At 48.7% G+C, this 12,162-nt stretch overlaps 2 protein-coding genes across 8 annotated transcripts; both read left to right on the forward strand.

Annotated features, from left to right (window-relative positions):
- The first annotated feature begins 1,240 nt into the window (after positions 1 to 1,240).
- Positions 1,241 to 7,535, forward strand: LOC117857246 (uncharacterized). 6 transcript variants are annotated; one of them, XM_034739791.2, is made up of 13 exons: positions 1,241 to 1,584; positions 3,956 to 4,179; positions 4,274 to 4,328; positions 4,714 to 4,841; positions 4,933 to 5,071; positions 5,156 to 5,393; positions 5,477 to 5,555; positions 5,645 to 5,711; positions 5,813 to 5,870; positions 5,953 to 6,034; positions 6,286 to 6,579; positions 6,665 to 6,835; positions 6,983 to 7,535. In XM_034739791.2, exons 1-13 carry the CDS (start codon positions 1,569 to 1,571, stop codon positions 7,295 to 7,297), a joined length of 1,866 nt encoding a protein of 621 aa, XP_034595682.1. In that variant the 5' UTR covers positions 1,241 to 1,568; the 3' UTR covers positions 7,298 to 7,535. The 6 variants fall into 6 exon arrangements, with proteins under 6 accessions (XP_034595682.1, XP_034595671.1, XP_034595704.1 ...); XM_034739780.2 differs by having other exon boundaries at positions 1,244 to 1,584; positions 6,274 to 6,579; XM_034739813.2 differs by lacking the exon at positions 1,241 to 1,584 and adding an exon at positions 2,444 to 2,764 and having other exon boundaries at positions 6,274 to 6,579.
- Positions 7,536 to 9,415: 1,880 nt separating this feature from the next.
- Positions 9,416 to 11,583, forward strand: LOC117852855 (uncharacterized). Of its 2 annotated transcripts, XM_034735173.2 has the most exons (4): positions 9,417 to 9,901; positions 10,040 to 10,102; positions 10,294 to 10,365; positions 10,809 to 11,583. In XM_034735173.2, exons 1-4 carry the CDS (start codon positions 9,545 to 9,547, stop codon positions 11,154 to 11,156), a joined length of 840 nt encoding a protein of 279 aa, XP_034591064.1. In that variant the 5' UTR covers positions 9,417 to 9,544; the 3' UTR covers positions 11,157 to 11,583. The 2 variants fall into 2 exon arrangements, with proteins under 2 accessions (XP_034591144.1, XP_034591064.1); XM_034735253.2 differs by lacking the exon at positions 10,294 to 10,365 and having other exon boundaries at positions 9,416 to 9,901.
- Positions 11,584 to 12,162: the final 579 nt, after the last annotated feature.

The following is a 12,162-nucleotide window of genomic DNA, read 5'->3' on the forward strand; positions in this document are numbered from 1 at the left end:
ACTGCTCAATGTATGGTCCCATCACTGACGGCCCGGCCCATTGTGCTTGTGCTTGAGCATCAGCAAACAACAGACCCTGTTGACCAGAGTACTGCCGCAACGCTTTTGTCTTGTTGTCCTGCCTGAGCATGCAGTGCACATCACATCACACCTGCCTTTTTACTGATGTGCCGTACGGGGCATTACAGAAAGGCACACCATGGATAATTGGACACCTACAACGAAATTCTATTGATAAAACGAGAAGAGAGCCTAGTAGCGTAGAAAGCAAATTACCAGTGGGTTAACGTAGGGTACTAGCAGTGTCACATTGGATATTCGGATGCGAATTAGAAGAATTAAATATGAGTTAATTATAAAACTAATTGCAAAGTCCCTATACTAATTTGCGAGATGAATCTATTGAGCCTATTCATGATTAGCACATGTTTACTGTAGCAGCACATTGTCAAATCATAGACTAATTAGTCTTAATAGATTCATCTCGCGAATTATACTTCATCTGTGCAATGGATTTTGTAAATAGTCTATGTTTAATACTCTAATTAGTATCAAATATCCGATGTGATGAGTACTTAAACTTTAGGATGTGTATCCAGACACCCTTGACACCATCAAAAAGTGTGTGCATTTTTTGCCCTGGCTTTCAGGAGTTGTGGTCTCTTGTTCCAGACAGCAAGCGATAGCATGGTGCTTTGCTTTGCAAATGCTTGTGCAGGAGCTACCAACCGAACCACGCGTGAAGTGAACCATGGTGCTTTGCGAATGCTTGTTAACGCAAGCTCACGAGGAGAAACTGGAGGAGGAACCCAACACTGCATGTTCGCCTTCAATGGGAAGATTGCGGTACAGTACAGGAGGAGGAGAAGGGTACGCATGTCATGTACAGCGATGAAGATGAGAATTGAGATGAGATGAGAGCAAAATCACTATGCCTGTTACTGCAGCTTCGTTCTTTGTCAGGCAGGCTGATCAGGAGCTTTACAGATGCATCTCAAAGATTAAAAAAAAAAGCAGATGGAAGGTGGTGGATGCATGGAATTCATGTTCGTAGCCTGCCTCTCTTGATTGCAGCAGATAAATCAGAGACTCCAGAGAGACCAATCACCATCCCGCATGTCAGTCCTACAGAGAGACTCCAGAGAGAGAGAGAGAGAGGCTCTAGAGAGAGAGAGAGGCAGGCTCTAGGACAAAGGCAACTAGGCAAGTGCAAGGGCTTGCAGCTTTCCGTTTGCGCCCACGCCAAGCGGCCAACAAAAAGGGCCACGTCCTCCCCGCAGCACGCCGCAGCAGCGCCTGCCCCTCGTCCTCGCCTCGCATTTACCACACACTCACCCTCTTCCTCCTCCCTCAATTCCTCCACCTCCGACCTCCCTGCTGCTGCAGTGCCTCATCAACACCCAGGCAGGACAAAGGAGAAGTGCTTGTTCGCATGCCGCTTTCCCTTTCCCCTGCAGCCGGCCGCTTTCTTCCTCCCCTGCCCGGCGTCTTCGTCGCCGCCCCCTGTTGCTGCTGCCGCTGCGGCTGCTCTTCGTGCCCCTGCAAGGCTGCGAGAACGATTCGAGGAGATGCAGACAGGAGGAGGTTAGTGTTCTTCGTGTGCTCGCACGCTTGGGGTTTTCAGTTTCGGATTGGGGGGAAAAGGCTTCGGTTTTTCGTGTACTCTGTTCTTGCGATTTCATGGATGGAAGTCTGGAACCGTGCGCGGATTTCAAGCGACGGTTGCAGCTTCTTCTTTTTCCTCCTCTTAATTCTTGCAGCTTGCTACTCCAATTTCGCTCTCCTCTTTTCCTGCCCTTTTTGTTCGATGAACTTTGCTTGCATGCCGGCCCATCGTGAAGATGGGGACCTCAGGTATCTATCTGTCGGGAGTAATTCGGCAGTTGCTATGGAATCTACCGCTTCAAAAAGAACCTAGCATTTGGGGTCAAATGTAACGATTCACAAAGGGGCTTAATTCGATCCCTATGATATGAACTTGCTCCCAAAAAAGTAGAGTTTATCATCATCTCATTTCTTCTGTTTGGGTAAGGTATGAGCATGCGTGTCAGAAGTTATCATCATCTGCTTTCACAGCTAACGGGATCAAAATCTGATTTTCCTTTCCTTTTTTCCTCTGAAGAGGTTCAGGAAAGATTTTATATGTTGGATCTGGATAAAGATTTGGAAATGCACTAGACTTTTTAGATTCTTGGGGGTGTGGGGGTGGGGGTCTAAAGATCCATGAATCGTTTTCAGGCAAGAAAAGACCACCAGAAAAAGAATTCCATTCTTTTTTTTTTCCATCTCACCACCTTTCCATCAGCCTTTCCCGGTATCTGATTCCTCTGCATTCATAGGACCAAGCATCAGCAGCTTGTTTTTTTTTATCCCCTTTATTATCCTATCTTTTCCTGCTGCCGCCTTTGCTTCCAATATACTGCTGGCCTCTAGATGCTGTCTCCTTGTCCCAGTCACAGCAAGCCCCAGATGTTGTTCACTTTGCCCTAACCATGTCTATCCGCCCATGCCTCATCTCCCCTTCTCTCCCAGCATTTCTTGTGTGCACTGTGACTGTGTAGAGACTAGAGATAGAAGAAGATAAAAGAGGCCAGAGAGAGATAGAGAGCTGTGAGATCTTTTTGGAGCTAGTAGCGAGCCCCCTTTTTGGATTGGATGGTGGATATGGAGAAGAGGGAGAAGCTGGTGGTTGGGCAGCTCGCAAGGAGACACGCGATAAGGAGTGGCTGCTCCTCTCCGTCCCCTCCAACTGCTGCTGCTGGTGGTGGTATACGCGTGCTGTTCCATTGATGCTTCTCTCTCTTCTTTTCTTTTTTGTTTCTTTGAAATAAGCATTGGTGCTTCATTTTCTCCCCGATCTTCAGAACAGATGGTCACACACACACAGTGAACTGAACTAACTCTGCGGCTTTCCATCTCTGTCGTCCCCAAAATGCCCCTTATCTTTTCCTAATGCGCCCTCGAAAGATCAAAACTTTTTTGGTCTTTTCTTCGCCCTGGTGGGGGCGCTGGGCCCCACTGCTCACCTTGATATAGTGTGCTCCTGTGATTGGTTTTAAGGTTTCTCTTTGTTTTTTTCTTTCCTTGGAAAATTGGCCCGTTTGTTATTGGTTTGGACAGGACTAAGCTAATCCATCTATGACTCAGGAGCGTTGGCTAGAGCCTAGCGAGCTGGTACTACCATGTGAGGTACTCTATAGCCTACTAGGGGTTGGGTAGAGACCACCACAGCAATTGTCAGTCGTACTACGGTACTAGATGAGTATACAGTGGCTCAAATTCTTCTCGAATTGTTTTCGATAGTATAGATATTGATAAGCTTAAATTTTAAAGAGTTAGCAGTAGATGTAATAAAACCATACGATGAATTTTGCCTTCTTGGGTTAGTCGTGGTGCTCCTTTTGCTCTGACGTGGTGGGTTGTGTTCCTAGTGATCCTTGGCCACGAGAAACCTTTCTTTCCTGTGGGGCTGCTCCAGATTTTTCTGGTTTCGGGTGGCTCGGTTCGGTGAAGTTTTCGTGAAGAAATTTCCGAGATATGGTGATGTTGGCCTGGGTCGTAACGCTTTGTCACCTACTGGCTACTGCCTACGTGTAGATAGATATGCACGCAAGCCTTCATTAGCCTTTAGCTACAGCTTCCGGTCCTTTTCACAGATTCTCCTTATGGAACATAGATCCACACAGCCTGATGAAACGTGAACGCATGCAACTTTCGGAGTTTTTCTCTCCAGTTCTTCAGATTTGGGTACTGCAATCATGTAGCTTAGTTCTGTATGATCCACTGTATAGCTGTCTTGTTTTTCAGCATATAGTTTTATCCTGGATGACATCAAGTGTTCTTTTTTGTTTTCCGAATTAGCTAGGAAACCTCTTTCAAAACTGTGTTTAGCTGATTTAACTCCTAAATTACCGCGTGGTTTGTAACGTCAATTGCCATCTCGTGTTGTCTCCAGGTTGTAATGGAAAGGAGAGTGAAGGCGGAGATCTCAAGTTGGCATTGAGGCAGAAGAAATTGAAGGCTAAGTCCTTGAAGTGGAGATCAAGCAACAGCGACATGAACAGCAAGGTAGGGGCAGGGGGGTCTGATGAAGTCTACGATGATGCAGTCCTCTGCTCGCTGTCTACAGCCAGCTTCAGCAGCCTGGTTAGTCGGAAAAGAGTGAGGAACCTTGGAAAGGTATTTTGTTGTTTGGCCCTGTACCCTGCCCATGTTCAGTCATTTGCTTTCTGTTCTTATGTTTAATCTTTGTGTTCGTTTTGCTGTTTCAAAGGTAGGTGAGCAGTGTGATGCTGTCGATCCTCCAGTTCCAAGAAAATTAAGATCAGGTACCAATTAACCACTGTATTTCTTCTTTTACATGACTGGAGAAAAGGGATTTTGCCTTCCTTATCTGTCTTTGTTTATTTACAAGTATCAACGACAAAAAATACTATTACTTTTGGTTGAACGAATTTTGAAGTTTAAGTGAACACACATTGTTAATATGTTAATTGCTTTCTACCATGTATTGTCAGGCAGGGAATAATTACTAGTGATTACCTAAACTTAACCTAGGAGGTTATGTGTTCGTGGTACTTAAATATTCGACTAATGTCTCTTTCAATGTGTTATGGTGCAATTGGTTGCAAACTGTGACAATGCCATGCGTAGTTTCATTTGGGGTTTTTAAGCTCAAAGATAATATTTCAACTTTTACCCTCCTACTTTCAGCCATAAAGAAGCAAGTCGGTCGATTTGTTTCTGCATCATCTCGGCATGTCAAAAAGAGACGTCATCTTTCAGCTATCAGTGCTCAAATTTCTTTTATCGGCCAGGAAACAAGATTCAATGGAAACTCGGTATTTTTTTTTTCCTGCTGCAATGATTTCATCATTTTTTCATGACACAAGGCTGAGAACTGAAGGTGAGATACACATTCTTGTTTCGCAGTTATTTACAGAAGAGGAGGAGGTAATCGCAGACGTTTTGTTGTCCCTATCTCAAATACCCTCTCTTAGTGAGCTCACGGCTGACAAGGCTACAGCAGATACCTCAAACACAAATGTTGCTTCAACTTCTTATTCAGAAGGTTGGTCTGCACTTTTTATATTATCATACTAAATATTACAATTTTAGAAAAATGTTAATAGTTCTTGTGTGATTGCCCCTGCAGGAGCTACTAAGGAGGGAGACGAAATAGTCATACTGCCAAGTGCTGCTAAAGATTTGTCTAGCCAAGCTACCTGCATAGATAAAGTAGTGGGACGAACCAACAGCATTCCATATGTAAATCCAGTGCCTGGTGCTACAGATCAATCCAGCAGCATAAACCCACCGTCAACAGAAAATGAGCAAATGCAGGGAACTGTTGTGAATTTGCCAAGCCCGTCTAAAGACTCTTCCAATAACAGGTACAGAACTGCTCATGGATGCCCTCTGGTCCCTTATCCTGTCCTTATGTAAACTGCATTCTCATGTTTATTTCTGTTTGTAGCACGCTAAAGCAGCAGAAAGTGCAATTTGATGATAGCCAAAGTTATCCAGCACAGAAACCAGAGGCTCCTCTTTGGCTGGTACTGCACTGTTATCTGTCTGAAAGTACTGATGTACTTTCCGTTTAGTCCTATTACTTCATGGTTTCCTCAAAATGGTTTTTATACAGGTAAATTCTAATAAATCTGATATCGCACCACATGAGAGGGAAAACGCCAAGAATAGCAGCACACAAGGTACTCCTACAATTATAGAATGCCATAACAGCTTAATTCATTTTTCTAAATATTGTTGTTATTATCATTACCAATCTGCTAATCTGTCGCTACTTTGTCAGAAATTGTGCCTCTGGTCCAGACTCCACTGCCGCATACCCCAGATGGGTACTTAATAAAGTAATTTTCTGTTTAAACCAATAACATATTTTCCCCTAGAGATATTAGTTGGGTTATTAAGAAGATGTATGTCTCTTTTCAGGCCCTCTTCAAGCAAATTAGCTGCTCACAAAAATACTATTTCTGAAGCCTCCAAATTTATTGCACCTGGAAATCAGGGCAAGGTCCATATCATCTCCTTTATTCTGTGCTTACACACTTCCATTTTCTTATTCAACAACTTTGACAGGAATGACCTCAGTTGATTCCAAAAATTCATCTTCAAACGATCGAATTGTGGATGCTTTCATATTTTCCTTTTGTGCATTTGTTGTGGTCGAACTACAATCTAGCTACCTGAAACACTGAATATTCTTTTTTCCCCACAAATCAACTCTGAATATTTAGCTGACAGATGTTACAGTCTTATCTGCAGCATTCACTGGTTAAAAATGTCGGCTCAACAAAAGCGTGGAAGAGAAGCATCACCCATGTCTATGTGAGCCATGTGATCCAGATGCACATGAACAAGGAGAAGGCACCCCAGAACCAAGTAAAACCGGAGGAAAGACCACACGACCGGTTTTCAAGGTCTCCAGACGGCTCTGCCATGCAGAAGAACAACAACAACCCACGGGATGAGAAGTTCTACACCGTGCACTTCGACGTCCGGGTCCCGGTTCAGCCATCCGCTGGCTTGTGCGACATGAGTGCTGGTCGGCAAAAGATTGTGAGCGTTGTGCTGTTGTGCTGCTAAACTGCTACCTGAATTCCTCTGAACTTTTCAACTGAAGCTCTTGTGCTGCATCTTTCAGGTCAGTGGTAATTTTCTGAACTTGCCCACTTCAACGGCGTTACCGGCCACGCAGCAGCAGCATCTTCAGTATCTGCATCCTCAGATCGCACCGCGGGGGCCAATGCCATACCCGTTCTCGCATCTTCCTTACAACAGAGGGAATTTAGCACCTGCTGCAGCGCTCCAACAGGTAGGTTCTTCCTGTGCAGTTTGCACATCGCTTCTGAACACGTCAGGATCTCACAGAGCAGAGAGCTGATCATAGTCTGTTACCAACTTAAAGATGATCATAGGTCTGATTTCTTACATATCTTGTTTGTCGGGGGTGAACATGCAGATGCCGCAGCAGTACATGAGCAACATGGGCTGCGCTCCGCGCCCGGGCCTTCCGGCGAGCTCGTCAGCCATGATGAAGCCGCTCCATCAGCTGATACCAACTCAGCAGCAGCAGCAGATGTGGCAGTACCATGTTTCTCAGTACCAGCCGAGGCCGGACGCCACGCCGCCGGCAGCGTGGTACGGCATGCCTACGCTGCGGCCGACGATGGCCATGGTTCCTCCCACGGCGATGCCGCCGCAGATGGAGCTCTTCTGCGCGCCGTACCAGGCCGGCGGCGGCAGCCGGCAGCCACAGCAGCTCAGGCTGATCTAGCTAGCCTTCTAGTGTCACTGTCTCAGATAGACGCACTACTAATCTATACTAAAGTTTATATAGAACTGGGATGCTGCTGATGTTGAATTCACAAAAAAAGAAAAGGAATCCATGCTACTGTGTTTAACTTGGCGGGAAGATTTGTGCTAGAGATGAACTGGGGGCTGAACTGTAATTAACAAAAATTGCCGTGCGCAGTTGCATAATACAATGCAAAGGCTCTATTCCAGTTTTAGCATTTTCCGTTCCGATCGTTGTTTAAAAAGTTTAAACGTGGAGGAGAAAGAGTGTGAAATCAACTGCAAAGATTGCGAGTGAAGGTAAACATAGGGCTCTGAAGGGGATCCAGTACCGCACGGTGGCGGGGGATGTCGCCGGGGGATTTCAGGTCCGGTGGCACCGCCGGCCGGCCAGGAGGAGTCGCCGGCGGCGTGCTTGGGTAGTCGAGCATTGCTTCCACGTGCACGTCGCGGCGGTCGCGCGCCTCCGTCTCGGCTTTCTCCGGAGCAAACAGTGTCCCCCGCCGCCCGCCGCCGCAAGCATCACGTGACACGCACGCGCGAGTTGCCGGGGGGAGCTACTAGGCCGGCCTGACATGTGGGCCGGGCAGGCACGCGTTGCGGCGTACCGTGTGGCCGTGCGATTTTGCGGATCCGTGTGTGTGGTGGTGTACAACCCCAGTGATCAGCTTGATCGATCCCAATGACTCGTGTCCCAAGCTCGAGTAACTGCTTTATTTTGCGAACACGAGTGAAGAGTGAACAATCGTATTGAACTAAGGTCAGATCTAACATGCAACATTCCACTTCATTGTACCTTGCTTGTTTTATCATAATAAATCGATTTTCTAGTATTCGTTAAATGTACACAACTAAGTACTTACTTTTCACGTCTCGCTCAAAACATCGTGACTGCATGGACAACATGATGCTCTGCTAGTGCCACGTGTCATTGGCACACTCAGCGGTGATGACTTCAGCGGTGATGACTTCAAGTTTAAACTTCTCCAATAAATAAGGGTTGCTAATCCCAATGTTTCCTTTTGAACCCATTGGAAGAGTGAACCATGTGCTTTCAATTTATTCTCCTATTGGTCGGAATCGATTTGAACCGAGGTCGATTCTAACTTGCAACGCTCAAACTTATTTATTTCCATACCTCACGCTGTTTTTGTTGCATAATCCCAACGTTGCACTTTACAATAGATCGGTTCCTAGTATACATCAATGAAATCTAATTGGCTAAGTTCTTATGATACATGCTACCTAAACACCAAGAATATATCATTAATGCATATAGGGATAGAGTCACATGTCTCTAGTAATGTGCCGTCCTCGAAGTGTGAGATTGCCGTTACAAAATTCATGATTATAAAAAGTGTTGAAACCAACTATCTATAATATCTTCAAAGCATGTAGCGAGTTTCTCCAAAAAGGTTGATACTATGGACGTAAACATGTGCGAAAAGTGAACATAGTGTTTCAGTTTGTTTTCCTATTGGTTGGAATGAACTTGCACTAAGATCGGTTCTAAGTTGCAACATTCAGTTTATTTCTTGTCATATCTCACTCGCTCATTTTTATCACAAGATCCTAACACCGCACTTTACAATAAACCAAAATTCCCAATATATTTAAATGTACCCAGCTAAGTTCTTATGTTACTTGCTGCTGAAAATACTATTCTTGTATCTAGTGGTGCGAAGGATGAATGAACGTGCAATTGGCAACGGTTATCGAGGTTAGATTGCCGTGAAACAAAATTCATCACGAGTATATGATTTTAGATAAATCTAAGAATGATATTCGTATATGAAAAGGCCAACAGAATGTGTAAAAGACCCTAAACCGGGGGCTGTGTACACTACCACTACCACTACCGAACCGAAAATCCAGCGGAGACCGGGAGAGCAAAGGGAAACCGAGAGCCAGCCGACCCGGGGTGGGCCCCACACGCAGCCCGCAGCCCGCACGGCAAGCGAGTCCACCCCGCGCCACTACCCCGTGCCCCCGACCTCTGGACCCCACATGTCATCCTCCACGCCCGATCCCCGCGGCCACCCAATCCCCACGACCTCATTGCCACGTGGCGCCACGCCGCGCGCCCGCCCCTATTAAACCACACGGCCTGGTGCCGGGCAAGCAATCCTCTCACATTGCGTTAGCGCTGCTCTGCTGCCGCCGCCGCTGCGCCGCGCGCCTCGTCTTCCCCGATTCGCCTCCGGGCCGGATAAGATCCGCAATCCCCATGGCGGCGAAGGCGAAGGAGGAGGAGTTCACGGAGGAGGAGGTGGAGGTGGCTGACATTCTTTGCAACCTCAAGAAGGTCCTGCGGGCGCGGGAGCGGCGGTGGCGGCGGCGGATGCAGCGGCTCCTGCCGGCGGCCCCGGAGATCCCTTCGTGGGGGCGACGCCGGCCGCGGTCGATGCCGGAGGAGAAGCCCGCCGCCGCTCCCGCCCCGGCCCCGCCCCCCACCGCCGCTTCTGGGGTCGCGGAGAGGGACGGCGCCGCCAGCCCCAACACCCCGCTCGCCTACCCGGAGAGCGGCGGGGACGACGCGCCGGCGGAGGAGGAGGACGCCAAGAAACCCACCTCGCACGAGCAGGTGAGCCAGCCGCGAGATCTGCGCGCGCGCGCCCCCGCCGCCGCCGCCGCGACTGCTGCTAGTCTTCGTGGTCGCTTCGCTTTCCGATTCCTTTTTTTGGAAAAAAAAAGAAACTAATTAATCTGTCTCCGTTCGCAGTGGGTGCACGAGCAGCAAGGCGTCGTCGCGAGCTTGTCCCAGGAGAACGCGCATCTCCTCAAGGTCAGCGGCTCCTCTTATCTTCTTCCTCGGGAGATTAGATTTTTTTCTTTACCCCCGTAGGTTGCTTGCTTGCGTAATTAGTCTTGCGATTAGTGAGCTGGAGCGATTAGAATTCGGCATGGTTTGTTTCTAACTGTAAAAGCTGATTCCCGGCTGTTGATTCTGTTCCGGTGTTCTCCTCAAAAAAACAGCAAATCGAGGAGTACAGAGCTCGGCTGGAGAGCTCGAGGAGCACGAACGAGAGCCTGAAACAGTTGCACAAGGTGCGATTTTCTCTCTCCCTCACCCTCCGAGTTTCCATCCACATCCACATCGGGCACTAGTGATTGCCACGGAGGCGAGCGCAGCAGGGTTTCTTGCTGCTCAATTCTTGGGGCGCTTGCGTGTTGGCTGGACGGCAACCACTCCAACTCTACTCCCCCGAGAAAGACGGCACCTTTCCGATCCAGCGTCCGTTGCCACACGCAGAGAGAGAAAAATCTGAGAGGAAATTTCCCAATCCCGTCGCGGCCGCCATTGGCCATAGATAGTACGAGTGCCAAGAATCTCCATCGCGGTGATTGGCTTTCCCCCTTTTGGGCGATGGGTTTCCCGATTTAGGCCTGGATGCCATGTCGTCATGGCCGATGCGTACGTGAGCGAGGTGAAAAGGGGAAAGCATAGCAAAGCCGGACTGACGAGGCGGTGCTACGTGTCGCTCTTGCAGGTGAAGCGGGAGCAGGAGGAGCAGGAGCAGGCGCGGAAAAGGCCGCGGGTGGAGGCGCAGGCGCCGCCGGCAGCGGATCCTCGGGCGGCGGCGGCGCTGGGGCTGGGGCTGGACCTGAACGAGCCGGCGCGGGCGACGGTGGAGGACGCGCAGGCTCGGGCGCAGCAGGCTCAGGCGGCCGCGGCCGCGGCTGCAGCGGCGGCGGCGGAGTGGTACCGGCGGGCGCAGCTGCAGGCGGCGATGCGGAAGGCGGCCGTGTCGGCGGGGGCGCGGCGGCGGCGGCTGGAGATCCTGCGGGCCAAGGTGGCGTGCCCGCTGGTGTCGAGCAGGCCGCGGCGCGTGGGGTGACCACGGAGCACTGAGCAGGTAGCGCTGACCGAGGATCGACGACGGCGTCCTCCATTGACGCGCGGAAGTTTTGAGCGTGGCAAGGCTAGTCGAATCGGACTAGCCAGTGTAGCACTAGCATTGTAGTAGTAGTAAGTAGTATTTGTTATACTAAGATTACTAGTAGTAATATATAGTAGTGCAATTAAATTAAACGCAAACTGTTTTGCGATGAGAGTGTAGGAGGAAGGAATTGAAGCCCATTCATATTCATGTGTAGGTTGGTTTAGGCAAATGAGCTGGTTGTCGGCCTGGAACATTGTGAGATTTTGATCGGTATATCACTAGTGACCATTATTATTGATTACATTAATTGTATGTATGGATTGGCAATGCAGCCCGTCAAACAACAGTATCAGCAAATTCAACATGGTTCGGATTTTTCTTTTATGGTCTGTTCGCTTCAGCTTATTAGCCACTAAATAGTGTTTTTCTCTCACAACAAATCAGTCGTTTCAACTTTTCAACCAACTTATAAGCTGAAGCGAGCATGCAGTTTTCATCTGCTGAGTAGGAGTACAACGGTTGTGCAAGCAGTAAAAATTCCTGAAGTTCCAGGGCGTGGACGGCTCGAGCCAGAGACGGTCAGACGGAGTGTGCTATGCGCCCATGCTAATCGATCTGTCTCTCTTTTCTTCGCGATGAGGCCTTCCTTTGCTCACGAATCGTTACTGGGCCGGGCTCTGCATTCCTCTCTTCTTTGGGCTGGGCTCTGCATGTCCTCCGATGGGCCACGCAGTATTTCCTTAATCCTCCCTCATCTCGCTCGCGCGGTCGGGAACCAACCAAAGCATGACTCTTTGATTGCTGTAGAAGCCCAAGATCGGGGGGTGGTCCACAACGCCGACTGTGTACATACAGCCCACTACATATATCTGCCGGACCTGTGGTCTCGCGCGCGCGAAAGTAAAAAAAAGGTTGCCCAGTCAACTCCTCCATTGTGCTCCAGTCAGTGATGGGCTTGCGG

Source organism: Setaria viridis, chromosome 1, assembly GCF_005286985.2.
Source record: "Setaria viridis chromosome 1, Setaria_viridis_v4.0, whole genome shotgun sequence".
Lineage (NCBI taxonomy): Eukaryota > Viridiplantae > Streptophyta > Magnoliopsida > Poales > Poaceae > Setaria > Setaria viridis.

What these genes read in the sequence shown, in the direction of transcription:
- LOC117857246 (XM_034739802.2), top strand. Translation starts at nt 2,656, where the DNA reads ATGGTGGATATGGAGAAGAGGGAGAAGCTGGTGGTTGGGCAGCTCGCA. An exon ending in TTCAACTTCTTATTCAGAAG is followed by an intron (nt 5,072 to 5,155) that starts GTTGGTCTGCAC and finishes TTGCCCCTGCAG; the next exon opens with GAGCTACTAAGGAGGGAGAC. An exon ending in CCAGATGGGTACTTAATAAA is followed by an intron (nt 5,871 to 5,952) that starts GTAATTTTCTGT and finishes GTCTCTTTTCAG; the next exon opens with GCCCTCTTCAAGCAAATTAG.
- LOC117852855 (XM_034735173.2), top strand. Translation starts at nt 9,545, where the DNA reads ATGGCGGCGAAGGCGAAGGAGGAGGAGTTCACGGAGGAGGAGGTGGAG. An exon ending in AACCCACCTCGCACGAGCAG is followed by an intron (nt 9,902 to 10,039) that starts GTGAGCCAGCCG and finishes CTCCGTTCGCAG; the next exon opens with TGGGTGCACGAGCAGCAAGG. An exon ending in AGAACGCGCATCTCCTCAAG is followed by an intron (nt 10,103 to 10,293) that starts GTCAGCGGCTCC and finishes TCAAAAAAACAG; the next exon opens with CAAATCGAGGAGTACAGAGC.